We start from the raw sequence: 20586 nt of genomic DNA on the forward strand, positions 1-20586 counted from the left end.
ACGAATCTTTTACCACACATAAAAAATCTGAAAAGTATCACGCCTGTATTAACAGAATTCTTCTTAACCCTGACTCTAAAACTGAAAAGTGACTTTAATCTCAACATAAACTGGCACTCCACTGTGTGTGTTGGTGTGTCTACGCTGCGGTGCTCGGTCATATAGACCGTGGTGGCAGAGAGAGGAGCAGGAAAAGTAGCTGCAGCTACATCAAACGCCCTTACTAATCATAGCATAGAGGGCTATGTGTATATTCAGTGACTGTCCTAATCTATCCTCATAAAAATCTGCACTGTAAAGTACAAGTTTGAATGACAATAAAGAAAGTCTAAATTAATGTAGTCAACCATGTTTAATGTATGTATAAAATATAGTGTAACTTCAGTTAGCTCGCTCGGCTAACACAGAGGCAACCATGTTGTTTAACTCTTGTGTTGGTCTGTTGACCAATCAGAGGCCGAATATGCGATAAGTTGACATGTAAGGGCCAATGAGAAACCACTACAGCCTGAAGCAGAGCTACAGCACAGAAATACGAAAGACAAACTGATTTCAAAGGATGGGGGGAAAGTGAATATATAGCCTATTAAAAGATCGATCTTTGGATTTTATGAATCAATATCAGATCATTAATATGAGAATCAGAAAATCATTTTTTTTAAACCCAGTCCTACGAACGGACAGAAAAAGTGACATGCTCAGTCGAGTCCTGCCCCTCCATCGTTAGATTCACTTTAACTTCTTCTGTGCTGATCGATCTCTTTGTTTCTTTTTTAATCCACTTCATTTGTATTTATTACACTTTTATCTTCCAAACATGGTGTTTGTAAATTAAGGGATTTGATAACATAATATGTAAATAATGAAAAGTACTGGTAATAAAAATGACATCTAGATTTTTAATTTTCAACATCTCAACTCGGTTCTTGAAATTTTGTCATTAATCTCTAACTTCACTTTATTTTAATTTCTGCTTTGTTTCTTTTCCTTTATGCGCCATGCGAGCACCACGTGGACGTCATTCTGGGAAAATTTGACTTCAGTCTCCAAGTGCAAAATAAAAATGAAAAGAATAAATCAACTCTGTTTTTATCTTCTTCCTGTTTTTAATTTATTTTCTGCAGCGTTGTCTCTTTAAATGGTTTCATTAAAAACGACGAGACGCACGACAAGCTGACTGACAGGTTTCATATTTTACCTGTCCAGTCTGTTTATAAACACTGTCGCTTAGCAACAAGGCGAATCATTTTATTAACGCTAACTGTAAAACAAGGTCAACAGATCATTCACCCAAAGGAGAAGATTAACATCATGATGGAGATATGAGAGAGAGTGTGTGTGTGTGTGTGTGTGTGTGTGTGTGTGTGTGTGTGTGTGTGTGTGTGTGTGTGTGTGTGTGTGTGATCCCAGGTAAAGCTCTCCCCTCTGAGGATGACATCATCAGAGCGTCTGGGATGAATAGATATGATGACTCTGCTGTAACTACCAGCTGGATGAAAACGTGAAATAAATCTCATCTTTTTCTCTGTACTTCTTCTTTTCTTTTTGCGAGCAGATATAAAAGTTTATGAGTTAAATTAAAGCCGGCTTTAATCCTACGGTCTGAACGTGTTTATGTGTTTCCCTCTCATCTGTGACTGTAGGGTAACGTCGACTCTCATCTGTGACTGCAGAGTAACGTCGACTATTCATTATTTTTATCACTTCAGGACAGATTAGAAGTCACAGAGAGCGCTGCAGATTGATGATGATGGTGATTAAACAGATGAAAATAAATCCTGGAACGTGTCAGGAAAGGGTTCATGTGTTTGATGAGAAAGAAGGAAAACAAGACAAAATATGAGGACGTGATTCTATACGTTGCAATTCTGTACATCATGATCCTATACATCACGATTTTATACGTCACGATTCTATACATCATGATTTTATAAATGACGATTCTATACGTCACGATTCTACACGTCACGATTCTATATGTCACGATTCTATACGTCACGATTCTATACGTTGCAATTCTGCGCATCATAAACCTATACATCACGATTCTATAAGTCACAATTCTATACATCATGATTCTATATGTCATGATTCTATACGTCATGATTCTATAATTCACCATTCTATACATCACCATTCTATACATCACAATTCTATACATCATGATTCTATACATCACGATTCTAAGTCACAATTCTATAATTCACAATTCTATACATCACAATTTTATAAGTCATGATTCAATAAATAACGATTCTAAGTCACGATTCAAAATGTCACGATTCTATAAATCACCATTGTATACATCACAATTCTATAAGTCATGATTCTATAATTCACGATTCTAAATATCATAATTCTATAAGTGACGATTCTATAATACAAAATTCTATACATCACAATTCTATAAGTCATGATTCTATAATTCACGACTCTAAACATCATAATTCTATACGTGACGATTCTATAATACAAAATTCTATACATCACAATTCTATAAGTCGCGATTCTATATTCACGATTCTAAACGTCACAATTCTATACGTAAAGATTCTATAAATCACCATTCTATACATCACAATTCTATAAGTCATGACTCTATAAATCACGATTCTATACATCACAAGTCTATCCACATGCTTTAGAACCTGCGTTCAGTCTGCACGTCTTTATTTTGTCACACACTTTAAACCTTGAAAACCAACGTGTGTGCATGTGTGTGTGTTTGTGTGTGTGTATGTGCGTGCGTGCGTGCGTGCGTGCGTGCGTGCGTGCGTGCGTGCGTGCGTGCGTGCGTGCGTGCATGTGTAGTAACTATCTATCTAATGTCAACATTTCTTATCTTGCTTTTAGTCACTTGCACAGGTGTATGGAAAGTTCTTGACTCGTAAATAATAAACAAATGTCCAAAATTAAACTACTTTCTGATGTTGCAGTTTTTTGTCACATATGAAGCAGACAAACCGTGCTGATGATATGATGAGTTGTTATTTCTGAGATTATACTGTTGGTCGTCGTTCTTCTGTTATGTTAAATAGTCTACTTGCGTTATGTTGTGTTACGTTAAGAACCGTATGTTCCCACCACTTATGCCCCTGTTTCCTGTTCACCTGTGACATATAAACACTCAACCAACCACCTGACAAATTAAACCAAATGATCAATTAACACCTCCTAGTGTCCAAATTAAGTAAATAAATAAACATAAACATACACACACACACACTAAATTGGCTCCTACAGTGTGTGTTTGTGTGTGTGTGCGCCTCTCTGACCTCTTGAGTAGCTCCTCCAGCCCACTGCGGCTCCACTCCATCTGTCCCAGACTCTCCTGTGTTGCTCTGCTGTCGCCCTCCAGCTTCCTGCGGCTCCTCTCCAGCTCGCCGCACTGACGCCGCTCCTGCTCCAGACGAAACTCCAACTGAACAGAACACATAAAATAAGATTCACCGTGTAATAATGCTTTAAACGGCAGACTTTAAAGCAGGACGTCTGCGTTCCTGACAGCTAAAAACATTTTATGAAATGTTCAGAGCCAGAAGTCAGTAACTTTTATGTCCACTAGTTATTTAATTTGACAATTTTTAGACATAAGATCAAATTGTTTAATGTTTCCCCAGATTTTCCAAGTCGTGTTGGCTCACAGGGTTAGAATTAAGTGAAACCTGAAGTTTCCATTCCTCAAGTTTCCGTCTCAAACTCGTTTTACGACCTTAATATTAAAAGAGTTTTTAATGTGTGCAGCATGTGTGCCTCAGAGCGTAGAAAGGTCTGACACCGACCTTCAGTTTGACCTCAGATATGGTCAGTCAATTAAATAATCTAAATGTTATTTATGGCAGAATTTACAGTTTTATTTCTTTACTTATTCTCAATTTTCTCTTTTTGAAAATCCTCCAGAGTTTAAGAACATCTTCCAAGCCTCATTTCAACCTTTAAAGCTTAAAAAACGTGTTTGATCAACTCACTAAATGATTGTGAATTTTGACTCTCATCAAATTTTAAGAAAGGTAATTTAGCTTCTCGTAGCTCGTTGTTTTGGCTTTTTGGCCACATCGGTTCTGCTACTGTCCAGAACTTAATGTTAGACCAATGAGGGTCCGCTTTAGTTCATGCCAGGCCAACTGTTAATGCCAATTTCCACAATTAGCAGGCTGGTTCTGCAGAGCCAGGCATTGTTGTTCAATGTTGTATTGCAACAATACAGATTTCCAAACGGAATTTAATTCTTGTTTTAGCTCTTTTTGAAAGTAAGCTATTCAGAAATAGTCTGTGTTCTGTCAGCACCATGGTTTTACTCCGTCGGACAGTACGCCCTGCCCCACTGGGTCACTGTCGGAAGCCAGAAAGCAGCAGAGCGCAGCCGTTAGCAGCTGTACACACATCCCAGGAGAACAAAGAGAGCAACGTGCTAACAACATGTTGCTTTGCATTCGGTGCCTGTTATGACGTAATGTTGAGAAAGTGATGGAAAATACGATCAGGAGTCTGGATGTTGTGTTTTATTTTGAAATTGACCAGACGCTCTGTGCGTTTCCTGTCCAGGTCGGTCTACTCTGTTCAGCCTGACGCATGCCTGCGGCGTGCTCTGTTGAAAATAGACTAGTAGCGTATTTGGAAGTGGAGCTGCTGGCACACTCTGGTGACAGATCGCGGCGTTCACTGTGGAAAAACAATGACTGGCTAGAGTGGCAGTGAACAGCACCGAGGTGCACGATGCTGATGGATGTGGCGTACTCACAGACTTTGTGGAAGTTAGCAGTTTTCTAAACACTAACCAATCACAGCCTCAAAAGCAGGTGGTCCATTTTAATGTGATTTCCTTCTCCTGCAAGTTTAATCAGATCTCTTACGAGTGAAACGTTTAATTCATAGGCAGTCATTGCTCAGCTACATTTCTCCTCATCTGAAGAAAAAGTGAAAAAACTAACTCTAATGGAGGGAGTGAAATAAATCACATCGAAGTTTTAATGAGGGTCTTTGTTTTTCCCTCCCTCTGCAAATTAGAAACATGCACATAATGGTTTTATTACCAGCATAGTCTCTTCTCTTGAATTTCTTATTTCTAGTGCATGTTTGATTTAACTCAAGGCAGCAAGATAACTGGGAAGCAAATGTGCAGCATTTCCAACAATCCAACAAGATTACAGCGGACCCTCTGCACCCCCTTTGGTCTGAGTATGATCTCTTGACATCCGGGTGCAGGTACAGAAAGCCCAGGATGAGGACTAAAAGAGCCATTACATCATTTGTACCTCGCAACATTCAGCTGCTTGATCCAGCAGATGACGCCCTTGAGCACCAGCATGAAACCAAAACAACATTGTTGTGTTAGCATGCTAATGCTAGCGATCTTTATTATGCTCGTATCTTCACACTGCATGTAAATTTACCCAAAATGATCTAGAAACGCTTACGTGACATTCCAATAAGCAGTGAGTACAGTATGTTATTCTTCTTTTCTCTAGTCCCTCAATTAAACAACTTTAATACGAGAGGGGATGAGCCGGCCGGCCAGCCGGCCGTCCGGGCGATGTAAACAAACTGAAGATAGGACTCGGAAAACTCGTGTTGTTACACCCATTACTCGTTACAAAAAAATGTAAAAATAGATGACAAACAAAGCGCTGATAAAGGCTCTGTGCTGAAACACGTCCGTTATTGATCCATACGCTGCTACCCTAACAAAAATATCCCTTTAATTTACCCCCCTATGAATTCACAATGAACAAAAAGTCCCGAACAAACAAAATATGCAATATGATTTACGCAAGTTCAGTTCAAATTGTCTTTTTAGTCCACAGAAAAAGAAAGACTTTCACTTTGCGATTACCGCTTTACCCCGCGAAACCAACGACATTTGATCATCCAGGACAGAGCAGCATAACTAGATGTGTTCCTATATTTTGGTATTTTAGATGATTATTCTTTTAATAACTACAAAATGGAACAACCTTATAGGGAGAAATAGCTCATAGCGGACGGACGAGGGAGATTGAGCGAGTGTGTCATTACGCACAGAGGAGAAAGATGAAACAGACAGACACTTAAATTGTTCACCTGTTCTATTGTAACTTCATTTACCAGAGTAAAGTGTGCTCTACACTGCAGACTGGAGTCTTTATTAACAGAATGTTGATGTCAAAACAGCTTCAACGTGCGATGAGTACGCACTGATGTCTGCGCGTCCGCTCGCCACACTCACTGCTCTAATTATAATAAAGTGTTAAAACGGTCATAACACGTCTATGTGAATTTTTATTTGAGGTTTGCTGTCTGTTAAAGTAAGAAATGTCTTAATTTGAACGTTAATACAAAGTAGGCCTCTTACTAACAATTCTTAAAATCACGAAGATTCAAATTAATCAATAGATACAGTCGGCATCGTGTTATAGTTGGGGGCGGGGCCTCCTGTGGGGGAAAAGAATCACAGAAAAAAAAGAACTACAAAACGATTACTTGACAGTCATGACTCACAGTTATTTTCAGAGGATATACTTGATTTCTTTTACATCACACAAGTGTGAAAAATCGCATATTACCGTAAGCCTTTCATAAGCGCTCATCATACAGGATAAACTTTATTGTACCTGCTACTAGAAATCCCTCATGTGATGCTTTAAAGGTCACATATTCTATAAAATCCACTTCACCATGTTCCCCTAACCCTAATATTTGTCTCTAGTCTGTCTACAAACCCCCAAATGATGAGAAAAGTCCGTCTTTTGCCTGCTCCACTTTTCAGTAAATGTGTGCTCAAACAGGCCGTTTGGAGAATTTTTTTTTTCTTCTGCTGCAGGGGAGGAGAAGAAAAAGAATTCACATCAGGATGTGGGAGAGTTCAGGCTTGTTTAGTATTTATGTCCTGTATGTGGTTTCTGTGTCTTTTCTTTTTTGTCAATATCTTATCACGATTTTTTTTTTTGCAAAATCACGATCACAATTTTTTTCTTACTGATCTTGAGACTATTTTGCAAGTCACTGATCAGTTCAACCAAACCTATTTCCCTGTATAATATTTTAAAATGCACAAAAACTGTGCTGACAAGTTTAGTCTGTTTGAAAAACATCATTGTAGGAGGTCTGGAGGTCTCCCACTCTGAACATTTTGAGCACCAGAAACGTCTTTCCTTATATCTCATCAATATTTACAATTTGAAGGTTTTCTGCACCACTTTGAAATTATGATTCAGTAATTTGTCCTCTCTTTGTGTACATTCATTTTGTGTCAGAGCATAAACTGCAGCATGATAGAATAAACACATAAACCCAGTTCTACGATCTCTCTGCTTTGGCAGATCGTCAGCATGTTCAAATCCTTCACGATCTAAGATCGTTATACCGCACACCACTACCTCGGGGCAATAAAGGTTTTATTAATTTGTTCAACTCAAACAGTGACGTTCATAATAAGTGGCATATGGAAATGAATTAATGAAGTATCCTAACCCTAGAGGTCTGTATTTGTTGTTACATAAATATATAGGATACAGTAAGAGCATGAACTCACATCTTCAGCCTGAATCTGCAGTTTGGTCTTCTCTTTGGTCAGCAGGTTCACCTTCTCCTCCTCGCTCTGCAGGTCCTCGATGGCTTGCTGTCAGGAGCAAACACCGTAAAGGAGACGTCTGAGTCTGTGCTGCACAAGTTTGAAATAGCAACGCTTCGCCTCACATCCATCTGTCTACCAGACTGAGAAATACATCATTTATTTTGTTGCATAGAAAAAGTCTGGCGTTTCTCTCTCTGCATCAGCTGAGAAAAACAACAACAGATTTGAGATGCCAGATCAGTTCATCCTGTGTTCGTTTCTCTTCCATCACAGATTAAATTAATAATCCAACACATGTCGAACAAACAGAATGAGCATGATGAGGCCTGAGGATACCGATTTCCCTGTCGTGCCCAAAGCTACTGCTGGTTTAATACATATGGATGATGTTAGAGGCCGCGGCCTCTTAAAGCCGCCACGGAGAGCGATGAGGTTGTGAGAGGTTAGGATTTTAAAGGTTTCAAAGCAGAGAGAACTGTCTGCTGATCGGAGCTCATTTATCACCAGAGACACTTCTGGCAGCTCCACAGGACACATGGTTCAGTTTGACTAAACGTTCTTTATTTCAAACACGGGACAAAGCTTAAGATTAAAAACACAATCAGAGATAATGTCAAACAGCACCACATGCTGTCTTAATGTTGGGTCAGTCTCCTTAGATTACACAGAGCATGACATCAATCTGAATTCACAGCGGGGTGGTTTGTAAAAAGTTATCTACGTTACTTCGTGTTGTAGAGAAATAAGAATCAGAGATAACTTTATACTTCGTGTTGTAGAGAAATCTCCTCCTCTGCAGCTCGACTTCTCTCACCTTGCTGAGCTCCACCAGGTGTTCCTTATCCGTCTGCAGCCTCTGCACCACCTCGACCTTCAGATGAAGCTGCTCTGATAGCCTCCTCACCTCGCTGTCTGAAGACTGGTCGAAGGAAAAGAAGGTCAGACACAAATATACACTTTAAAGGAGCAACATATAACTCTGACACCTAGTGTTTAAAATTGGTACTGCAGTCCAAATTCAACACATTGTGGTGGACACTGAAGCTTCAGTGCTGGAGATGGTGTGTTTCCGCAGGTGGCACAGGTGCCATTAGGAGTGGATACAATTCAGTGATTGGACGCGATTCAAACTTGCTAATATGACAGACGTGGATGTAGCGGCATGGAGACCGCCATCAGGACTCCAGCGCCCCCTGCAGCAACAGATGGGTGATGTCACTCAGACTTCAAACGTTCATATTTACAGTCCCTAGGGTTTGCACAGGCTGAGGAGGCCTTCAGAGGAGGCGTCTCCTGAATTGAAACACAGCATACCTCCATGTTTTATACAGTCTATGCTAGCAGCCTAACTCTAAGTTACATATGAACGTGCTCATTACCCCGGTTTGCTGTCCAGTCATATTTTTATGCACCAGTTATAGAGGCTCTTAAAAAATTGGCGTGTTTGCTGATGTCAGTCAACAACAACCACGATGGCTCATAAATGACGCCTTCAATCTTCAGGTTCTGATTTTGCCGTCACAACTTTAAACAATCATCTCCTTTTAGTGTGACAGAAACAGATGTCACGATTCTGCGTTTCTTAGCTTTATCAGCATGTGGAGTTCAGCTCCTCCCAAACACAAAGAGTGAAATCTGTCAGAGGCGAAGATTTACGACGGTGTCCAAGTTTTATGTCCGAACTTCAAAAACAGAAACAAATCAGAGTTTTTAATAGAAAACAGAAGAGACAGATGAGAGCAATCAGCCTTAAACTTTAGGTTCTTTGACTCAAACACTTCATGTTCAGAATGATCAGAGTTATGAAAACATCACGCCACACATATTAGACTGGGTCTGTGTAAAATCTGCCTCCAAACAACTCTGAACGTGTTACGCCCACCATGACGGATCCTCTCTCTCCATCTCATTTACTGTACCTAAAACATGAGACAAGAAAACCTGAAACCAGACGATCAGCTTCTTCACATCCTGACACTGACACCGAGCAGGTTAATCAGAAGCTCTGAAGCATTAAAGGTCTCCCTCACAGCTTTGTGGGAGCAGAACATTCCTGCAGCATTCCTGACCACAGATATCATCATAATCATCCTCCTCTGACACGCTCTGTGAGACAGGTAAAGGGGGAGAGGTCTGGTGAGGGGCTGAAGGGTCACAAAGGTAAAATCCACGTCACCATGTTCCTCTAACACTAATATGTGTCTCTAGTCCGTCTACAAATCCCCCAATGCAAATTGTGCCTAAATATCGATCAAATCAAGGGAAAGACATTTCTGGTGCTAAAAATGTTCTGGGTGAGACCTGCAGACCTCCTACGAAGATGTTTTTCAAATGGACTTAACTTGTCAGCACAGTTTTTGTGTATTTAAAAACAGTAAGTTTGGTTGAACTGGTCAGAAACTTGCAAATTAGTCTTTTTTCTAATGTAGGCTAGGTTGAGAAGCTGTGATTGGTTGGTCCAACAAAAGGAGAAAAAAGTCAATCATAGAATCTAGTCAGCCATTGTGTATTATGAACACAATTAAATTTGCATCTGTGTATGGCTGTAACCATCTATGAGCAGTGTTTCCCCTATTTTTGGGCTTTTTGGGCCGTTATTGTAGAGATAGGATAGTGGATACAGTTGGAAATCAAGAAAAGAAGTCATTTAAGGATACTTTTGCGATAGAACAGGACATCTTTCATTAAAAGTAACGCATGAACACCATGCGTCCGTCTGCCACCCCCCTAAAGCTGTAAACCTAGGGGAAACACTGATGAGGTCTTTTAAAAAAAAAAAAAACAAGACAGCAAAAAATGTAACCAATTAATGTATTAAGTGCTAGATGGCTTTTACTTTGAAAATACGTAGACAGAAAAGCTACAAAGTTACAGCCCGCCCTACACTGCCTGTGTGTTTCTCGTTGCGCTTGACGTGCACCCATCGCCTACTTGTGGAAAAAAAAACTCTGCAGGTGAGCAGAGAGAGAGAGAGAGAAAGAGAGCGATGTCCGCTGTTAAGACTCGTTGAATGCATTGTTTTCAGTGTGTGTTATTCTACTTCACATGCCGTCCTTTTGTTGGTTTTGTGCAGCTGCTTGCTGCTGCCGATGTAATTGTGCTCTTTCTTGGTTTTGCTGCGTCGTTATCTCCCCACAGTAGGCTCACGTGTTGTGATACAGGACAAAGTGAAACTTTTCCAAACACGGATCCCCCAAGGCTCAGCTAGGAAAAATTTAAATCTGCTCTGCGATTCGTTCATCTTTTTTAAAGATTTATTCTTGGCCTTCAGTACTCTCTCTCCAGAGAGGGGAGGGGGGGTCTTAAAGAGACAGCACCTGAAATGAACCGTGTCAGGCAGAAGCTGAAATGAGGGTTTTTACAGACGCCAGTATCAGATAAATAAGGACTTTTTGAGCTGCACATCATGCAAAGTGGATCTACATCACAGCCTCTCCTACCTGTTTGTCGTGCTCGGCTGCAGTCAAAGCGCTCTCCAGCTCGTCCACGTCTCTCCTCAGGCTGCTGCACTCAACCTCCAGACGCTCCCTGTGGAGGATGAGCTGAGCTGAACACGCCTCCTCCTCCTCCAGACGCTCCTCCAGACCGGACAGCTGCCTCTCCAGCTCCCGCCGAGCTTTCTCCAGCTGGACGCAGTGCTGCTCGGACGCCTGGACGCTCTCCTGCTCCTGAAGGGTCACAGACACAGAGGTAGAGAGGCGGGAATTGAATATGCTTTTTCATTTTTCATTTTACTATTTAAAGCTCCTTTTGTGTTCGAATTATCATCATAATATTTGTACTTTATCTAGGTTCTTTGCTGTAGCCGATCCCAGCTGTCATTGGGCGAGAGGCGGGGTTACACCCTGGACTGTTCGCCAGCCAATCACAGGGCTGACGTATAGAGACAGACAACCAGCCACACTCACATTCACACCTACAGACAATTTAGAGTCACCAGTTAACCTAAAGTGTAGAGCTAGGTATTGTCCACAACCTCACAATGCGATTCGATTTCGATTCTTTGGGTCACGATTGGATATCGATTCAATATTACACTTAGATGGGAGAAATACCCAGGTAACTACTCACAGTACCTTCTGATATTTGTTAAATAATTATGTGTTTGTATTTGTTTAAAACAAACTGACTCAAACATGTAATTTATCATTGCACTATTCTTTAATAAACAAAGAATAAAAAATGAAAGTACAATGTGATCTAAAGTGCAAAATTGGGCCTGACCTGAATTAACAGCACCCACAGTGCCTCCAGTGGAGAGGGGTGTCATTACAACGGGAAAAACGAGCATTTCTTTGGACTGTGAGTGGAACCCGGAGAGAACCCACGCATGCACGGAGAGAACATGCAAACGCCACACAGAGAGGCTCCTGTCAGAGGGGGATTCAAACCAGGAACCACTGCAGCACCGTGCAGCCCCAAATAAGCACTCTTACCTTAAAATGTATTCCCAGTTCACACCCTGATGGTAGAGGCTGCTGAGTAGAGTCCATCAGTATTAACTCATCCATTCATACACATTCACACATCACTGACAAAGCAGTGGGAGCATTTTGGCCCCGATGCAAAGAACAATGCTTACTGGCCAATTAGAGATAGAGTTGGACGGGTCATTCCTCCGCAATACAGGAAAAAGAATTGCAGCATACGACTGAATATTGTCAATCAGAGGAGATTTAGAAGTGAGTACCCTAAAACGACTGAACAGTAAGTGGCTATACTTTGTACATGTGCATACCCTGCACTACTTGTATAAAAGTCTATACCTGCTGAGCACGGGACAGTGTGTAATTGCATTAAGAGAAATAACCCCCGAGACAAACACATTTACATCCACACATCTGCTCACTCTTATGGCTAGAATAAGAAAAAACTATCTGTCAGTTGACTCATTGACTCAATGAGGACGGTGGTGATCATATCAAGAACCAAAACTACAAAACCCAGCAATGTTTGATTTCATTTGAATGATTCTGATTTCATTTAACACTTTTATATCTCTGCTACAAACATCTGAAAGTCTTTCATTTGATCTAATGATAGCATTTCTGTAAACTGAAGTTTGAGAGGATAGAAGAAGAAGGTCGACTGAGGTAAAAGACGAACAAGATCCAGTGAAAGGTGAAGCGATTACAGATGAATATTAAAGGATTATCTTAATAATGATTCACAGTTAGCCGATACAAAGAGTTTCTTACCGCAGCTTTCACCACAGGTTCAAACCTCTCCTCCCTCGTGTCAGCAGAAACCTCCGCTTTGTTCTCCTGCAGCTGTCTTAATATAGTCGAGCTGAACACATGACGTTCAGCTCAAGACTCAATAAGCGAGTTTTATACACAGCAGATCAGTCAGTGAGCAGCCATCAATAACAGCAGTGACTGTGAACGCAGCTCTGCTCACTGTCACTGTCTGCAGCAGCAGGCATCATGGGCAAAGCATCTGGAACGAGCTGAACCCTCATATGAGAGCAGCTGTGAAATCATCAGGCGACCACATTTCCATCTGCACGCTTTTCCATAAAAGTCTCAGTCTGAGCTCTTTTTCAAACCTTTCCAAATGCAAACATCACGTTTCACAAACATCCCTCCTCCGATAAGTCTGAAGGACAACACTTCAGACCAAAAGGGAACATGTGTTAGTGTGTTAGTGAACACACTTAAGTACACACAGGATTGTGCACACACCCACACACCCATTTGTAACTTAACTTTTTTAAAACGTATCAATCATCCTCTTTTTGAATTGTTACTGACAGTTCAGAAACTGTAAATACTGTAAGTGATGAGTCAACTGATTTAGGTGATGTGTTGCACAGTCAAAGAGCTAAAGGTACTGCACATTATTTCATTTTTTAGAGACAAATGAAAGGCTTAATATGCAATTTTTGATCCAGTAGATGTCGCCCTTGAGCACCAGCATGAAACCAAAACATCTTGCGCTGCATTGTTGTGTTAGCATGCTAATGCTAGCGATCTTTATTATGCTCGTAACTTCAAACTGCATGTAAATTTACCCGAAATGACTGTGATCTAGAAACGCTTACGTGACATTCAATTAAGCAGTGAGTACAGTATGTTATTCTTCTTTTCTCTAGTCCCTCAATTAAACAACTTTTAAACACGAGGGGATGAGCCGGCCGGCTGTCCCAGCGATGTAAACAAAGTGAAGCTACGGCTAGGAAAGCTTGGAAAACATCACAGACAGTGGGACTTGGGTGTTACACACATTGTAGACAGGCATGAATCACAGTTATTTTCAGAGGATATACTTGATTTCTATTACATTTAAGTGTGAAAAACCGCATATTAAGCCTTTAATGAACATAAACATGTAGGTTTAATTATGCCAGATTATAGCCAACGACTAATTTCCATCTGTAGTCCCTCGGGAGGTTACTAGTTCACATGTTTACATGTTTACTTTTGAACACAATGACAAGCAAAAACCAAACAAGTAACGACCAAACAACGACACAAACTGAACATTAGCTGACAGAGACATACAAGCATAAAAAGTGACAGTGCAATGTTGTTCAAAACTAACCAGAATATGACCTTCAGAGGTAAAGTGTCGGACTATTAAAGTGTTGGAGTAATGCACATGGTTTTGAGGTTCACATGGAGCCTAAACTTTAAAGTGCTGATGTGATTGCACAGTTTGCTTACAGACACATGCACAGGCAGCAATGCAACACAACAGCTGAATATAATAATAATAATAATTTATACTTTATTGATCCCGTGAGGGGAAATTCGTTTTTACACTCTGTCTAGTTAACATGCTACACAAACATAGGCCGAAATACACACACATGCACAAACAGGATCCTATAGACATGCACTAATGGAGAGGTCTCAGAGTGAGGGGGCTGCCCACAGTGGGCACTCCTGAGCTGGTGGGGGGGTTAGATGCCTTGCTCAAGGGCACCTCGGCAGTGCTCAGGAAGTGGACTGGCACCTCTCCAGCTACCAGGCAAATTTCCGAACTTCGTCCGTGCCGGGACTTGGAACACCATGCTATGTATGCAAGTGTATTTGTAACATATTTCAAGATATAAAACACCAAAAATGAGGCCTGCATTATTTCTAAAAATGTAAATAATCCACTAATCAGGAAATTCAAATTTACCTGAGTGTTTTTACAGAGATGTACTAACTAGTAAAGATAGAACTTATTCAATAAGCACATTAAGCCTGCCTCCCCTGGGAGGGGAAACTTTTGACACTTTATCAAGAGGACACGCTCTAAACATGTGACATGAGTTCCAGCATTTCAAACAATGCTTCCTCCCTGAAGGAGAAGGATAACTCAAAGACAACAACAACGACACTCACACCATCGTCATGGTAACTGCTCCAGAGCGTCTCTACACATGTTGGATGAAGTGTGGAGCCGCTGACAGCCGCGGACTAATTAACCCCTGGTTCTACTAATAATAGACATGTCAGAGTTACAGACTTTATTTACAGAGCTTTTATTTTGAAGGCATACAGAGGTGGAATTGTTTCACTGATCACTGGAAAAGTTTGAACATCAAATCTCTTGTAAATACTGCGGCGCAGTTACCACCAACTCTCAGCAGACAACCATTTTTTCACTATAACTGCGTGGCTGTTGCGCCCTCGTTGCAAAGTGGCTCATTTGTTTAGAAAGGAGACATTTGCCCCCAAATTTCTGCATAATGGATCATTCAACACTTGTGCTTTTTGCTCTGCAGCGCAGTTACTCCCAATTCCCACATACTCCATTCACTCTGCGGTCCGTCAGCATTGCGCACTACGCCGTCGTTCGCTGCAACTCTAGTCAATGATTGTGTTTCCACAGCGAGCACCGAGGTCTTTCTCTGGAGCTAACGGCGCAGACACGCATCAAGCTGGACAGAATAAAACGACCCGGACAGAAAGTCAGACAAGGAAACGCACAGAGCGAATCCGGTCAATTTCTAAATAAAACACAATATACAGACTATTTTCCATCACTTTATCAACATTACATCAAAACAGGCACCGAATGAACAATAAATCATGCTCAAAAAGACAAAGCAACATGCTGTTGCACATTTTTCTATTTATTTCTGCGTGCTGTCTGACAGAGCAAAACGTTGCCGCTGACTGACCGCGGCGCACACGGATGTAGAAATGAGGAGTTGGATTTATGTTAACCCTTTGTGTCTTTTTGATTCATTTGCAATTTTAGTGGGACTAAAAGCAGCACAATCGTTTTGTGAGTCAGGCCCTGATTGTATATGACAGCAGCAGCTTGGCTAGCAGAAGAGGCGGGTCCTCTTTTGACATGCTGTGTCAGATGAAACACATCACAGACAAAATACAAAAATGTTTCGCTCAGCTGTTTCCTCTTGTTTTTAAAGAGCCCATTTTGGCCCTTTTTGGGGTTCGTATATTTAATCTACGTACCTACTTTTGTACGTTCACAATAGCTTAAGTTCGACAAAAGTGTCTGTTTTCATGTACTGCTCCTCCTTGCTCCCTCTATGCTCTGAGTCCGTCAGCTGCACTCTGTTGAGCCCACACTGTTAGACCCCACGTGGGCCAAGTCTGCTCTGATTGGCCTGCCGATCCGTTCTGTCGTTATTGGTCAGTTGCTCAGCACGCTTCTCAGAAATTCCAAAATGAGCTGCAGGGCTTGCCACAACGAGCCAATGGGCTTAGATCAGTGATCTCACACTGACAATGACGCCGCACTGACAAATTTTTATCGAGGGGGGCTAGAACCGAGCGTTACATGCAGCTAATGCTACAGCTAACAGGAGGACGTAGGAGAAGCCGCGTTTCCGTGGACTTTGAATTTTTGCACATAGATGTGCCTAAACATGCACAGGACACTTGGAAAACACACTAAAGGGCATGTAAAACCAGAAAAAGCATAATATGGGACCTTTAAGAAAATGAGACCTGTAATCGTGCTCCTGGTTGAAACCTCTTGATCAATTTATGCTAGAGCTAACATAAACACATGCTAAACACCTTTAACAGGCTATGCTAATGTTAGCTGCAGCTCAGCTTGCAGATCACATTAGGATTTTTCAATCATGATATGGTGAGGGTTATCAATGTTGATCAATATAGAAAAATATATTGTTTCAGTATTTCTCCAAATCCCCCGGCCCGTGTAAAGCCTCTACAGGATCAAAGCGCTAATAACTGACACCAGAACTGTTTAACTTCGTCTTCAGACAAATAAAAAGTTACCCACAGCTGCTTCTCTATGCTCCAACGTGGTGCTAAAGCCGTCCCAGTCCAGCTCTTCGTGGTCTGGTTCTGGTCCAGGATCTGTGTGGTTCCCATTGGTTTCTTCATCAGAGAGGGAGGGGCAGCTCTGACGGCGCCGTGCAGACATCATCCTGACACGTCCTCCTGTCCAACACTCTCTACGTTTACAGAACTCGCCTGTTTCGAATCACACCAACCTGCCCGCCTTCTGCACAGATAATTATTCACTCCTTCTTGTCTCACAGCTGTTCTTCTTGTTCCAGGTGGGATCAGTGCGAGGAAAGGTGCTAATTCACTCCATCCAGTCTGTTTTCTCAGAACAGCAGCAGCTCTGCTCACCTTTCTCTGACATCCTCACGCTACTCAACCAGTCAGCCTTATTTCCCTCAATCCTCCCTTTGTGCCTTTCTTTTCTTCTCTTCTCTCTCTTTCTCTCGTCTATGATTTATTTCAGGGTGTGCTGCTACACGCCACTGAAATCCAAACATCCGTACGTACTTCTGTAAGTAAGCTGTAGTCTGCTAAGTCCACTGTGTTCCCCCCACAGCGACCTGCTCTCCTCACGTTAGTCTCCTCCCTCACACACAGGTGCTCTCCCTTTTTTCTGGGGTCCAAAGGAGTCGCACAAGGCTGCTGGGAGGTGTAGGATGTCAGAAAAGCTTCAACGTTTCTCTTTTGTGCCACAGAAATGCAGCTGAACCATCAAAACCCCAACAGAAAAAGTCAAGAAAACAAGGGCACTGATCCAGAGTCACAAGCGTCTCCACTCAGACTTCGCTATAATTGACATGAATGTCTTCTGCGCCCACACGGTGCCCCACAAAGCCACGGCATTCAACGTAACCAGAACAATGACACACACTGTGCTGCAGATTCAAGAGTGGTGGTTTCCTTGAATGAAGCCACGACGACGAGTCAAACCATTTTCATATCTAGAGTAAACATCCAGCAGGGTTTCAGGATGGAATAGTTCATGACTGCAAAAAAACCTTTCACAAGGCGCCAAAAATATTTCACTCAATGCAAAAAATGTTTCACTTACAGCAAAACAAACATTCCCCATCTGTGAAAAAACATCATCATTCAGAAAATTACGAAACAATAAAGTTATTTTTGCACAGAGAAGGACAAATCTCATACTGTGAAAGATGATATAAAGTATTGAATGTGCAGCAGAGAATCTCTAACTGTCTCCTGCACACACAATACATTTAATATCTCTTGTGCACCAAATATTTTCTCTTAAAGGAAGAATGTGCAACATTTTTCACATACATGTCATAAATCAAATCTATCCCGGGGCTCGACATTATAACTGGCCCGCTGGCCCGGATGAATGATTGATAGAGTCCGGGCCAGCTGATTGCACGTTGCGCTAATAAGTGCTACAGCATCAACTTATAAGCACTTGTGCGCGCGCATGTGTGTCACAGTTGAAAGGCAGCCGACAGCTTCACTGCTGTCACTCCCACGAGCGCGCACGCTACACTCGAATTGTACACTCGCACACAGATTTTCTCTGATAAAAAACACGTTTGGTAAAACGGTTTTAAAACCATCAGATCCCGACAAAAGTCGAGCTTAAATCAGCATTCAAAGAAAAAAAATCACCGGAAGACTCGAGAGTGACAGCAGGGCATGACGAAAACAGAACGGAGAAAAGTTTCAGCCACAGTGACAGACAGCTGGAGGAGCTGGAACACGCTGCAGCTAAATTTCCCCTTAAAGTTAAAGACTAGAGCCTGGTAAAGATAAAAGTTATTCACAAAGCATCTTAGCCCATCTTAACATCTTAGTTTTTAGTTTTAGCAGAGAAGAAATAAGGAGAGAAAGGTGATCATAACAGTTCCAGCTCTATCACAACCTCATATTAATGTCAATCAGATTAAGTAGACTCTTACAGTTACCAGCATGGTGAATAAACATGAGCACATAGATATAAGAAAAATACACAATATTTTTTATAACTAGAGCTCAATTAATTAAATAAAAGTTGTAATTTACTTTTGCATCAGAATAGTTCAAGAGTAGCCTAAATTGGTGACTGTTATTCTTCAAATCAAAAGTAACGTCCCTGGGCCAGCGGTTACAATGGTCGGGCCAGTGAGCTTTGAAAACCAGTGGCCCTGTATCCTGTGTAAATGTCTCTCTGAGTCATGACTGTTTACAATGAGAGAGAAGCTCAAGTCCCGCTGGCTGTGTTGTTGTCAGAGCCGTGTTTATGGCTCTGACAACAAACAAAAGAGCAAACAAAAGAGCGCTAACATTAGCACGCTAACACAAGCTTGCGCTTAATGTTACTTAATAACAGCGTCGCTGCAGGAGAGCGGAGGCTTCAGTATGGAGGAGGTGTGGCCAAACAGTAGTTTGTTTTGGTTTCCTGTTGGTGCTCAATGGCGACATCTACTGGATCAAAAAGTCACACATTCATCCTTCAAAAAATCTGACTGCATTTTTGTGATACATAGACTTTATCTTGATTGTGAGCAAATGTACAGAAATTGGGGAATGTGGCCGAATTAAATTTTCTCTGAGAGAACATTTGAGGACAAATAGCAACATTCAAGTAAATTATGTGACAATCTAAAAACCACACCAAGTTTTACCACCAAGACAAACTGCAGCGAGCAGGGCAAAAGTTAATCTGACCTTTGAAAATGATAGGTAGCTAAAATATCACAGTTATATGAGCAGGATAAGAACCTTGCCAACGTCACGGAGCCGCGGAAGGCGTCCAGACACCAAAACACACAAAAACATGAAAACAATTCAGAGAATTTAACTATTTTCTTTGGACAATGTGGTCGGCGTTCAGAAAGGAAGCACAGAGAGATGGTTCATGATCCTCCCACTCAAAGCTGCAGAAGAAGCTAGAGACACGACTCATGTCCAACACCAACATGCTCATATCTGACTGACGGCTGCCAGAGGATCAGATCTGTTATTAGATCATTTAAGTCCAAAGTTCAGGACCAGAAAACACCTCGGAGAGAGGATGGTTTCCTGTTTCCTCCAAAGCTCCGCGGTCTGATTCCTGAAGAGATCCGAGCTGCAGCTCATTGATCACAGAATCTGAAGGTAAGCTAAGGACACGCTCAGTGCTGATGTTTGAATCACAGGAAAGCCCCGCAGTTACACACATGATCTTTAGCTAAATGGAACCCACATTCTAAGGGTTCATAATAGTACCTCCATGAGAGAGGAAACCCTGCTGTTTGATTACCAGCTGCCTTTAACATCCTACAGAGGAGATGAGTGATAACCCCAGAGGGAGACGAGGCTGTGGGCTCAGCTGCATACCGGATGATTTTAATCAAACAGATTTACCATGGAGGCTTTTTAAAAACAAGTTTAGCCCCTTTCACACATGCACACCTGAAGATTCCTTGAAGATTTCAGGACTGCCTGCAGCTGAAATCTCCATGAGTTGCTCTCTCACACACAGCAGGACATTTTACTTGTCGGACAGGAAGAAAGCAGGGACTCAGGAGGCAGGACATGACATAACAAAAAACTATGCAGGAGTTACGGTGTAATGTTTACGACAAATCAAAGATGTCAGATGAAGCATTCTGAATAATGACAGTTCAGTGCGACATGTAATTGGACAAGTTCAGAGTTTCAACTAAAGAGTGAAAGAATATACTGGTATGCAGAAAAGAGTATGAAGCAGAGTCATGACATGCAGAAAGATCAAACCGGTCACGTGATATTAACGGCATCATCCCCAAACTGCTCGCTCACGGCAAATTTTCCAGAATATTTCCTGTTGTGTTCAGTTCAGTGGTGTATCAGCTCACCTCG

General features: G+C 41.6%; 1 protein-coding gene across 1 annotated transcript in view; it reads right to left on the bottom strand.

Moving 5' to 3' along the window:
- The window catches only part of LOC109987165 (putative uncharacterized protein MYH16), a 47607-nt gene that overhangs the window by 21826 nt on the left and 5195 nt on the right, over positions 1-20586 (bottom strand). The window contains exons 2-5 of the mRNA XM_065949437.1: positions 10993-11220; positions 8367-8471; positions 7511-7597; positions 3276-3421 (exon numbers count right to left, since the gene is read on the bottom strand). Of these exons, the coding sequence (XP_065805509.1) occupies positions 3276-3421; positions 7511-7597; positions 8367-8471; positions 10993-11220 (566 nt within the window). The remainder of the gene's footprint in view (positions 1-3275; positions 3422-7510; positions 7598-8366; positions 8472-10992; positions 11221-20586) is intronic.

This window comes from Labrus bergylta, chromosome 21 (assembly GCF_963930695.1).
Source record: "Labrus bergylta chromosome 21, fLabBer1.1, whole genome shotgun sequence".
Lineage (NCBI taxonomy): Eukaryota > Metazoa > Chordata > Actinopteri > Labriformes > Labridae > Labrus > Labrus bergylta.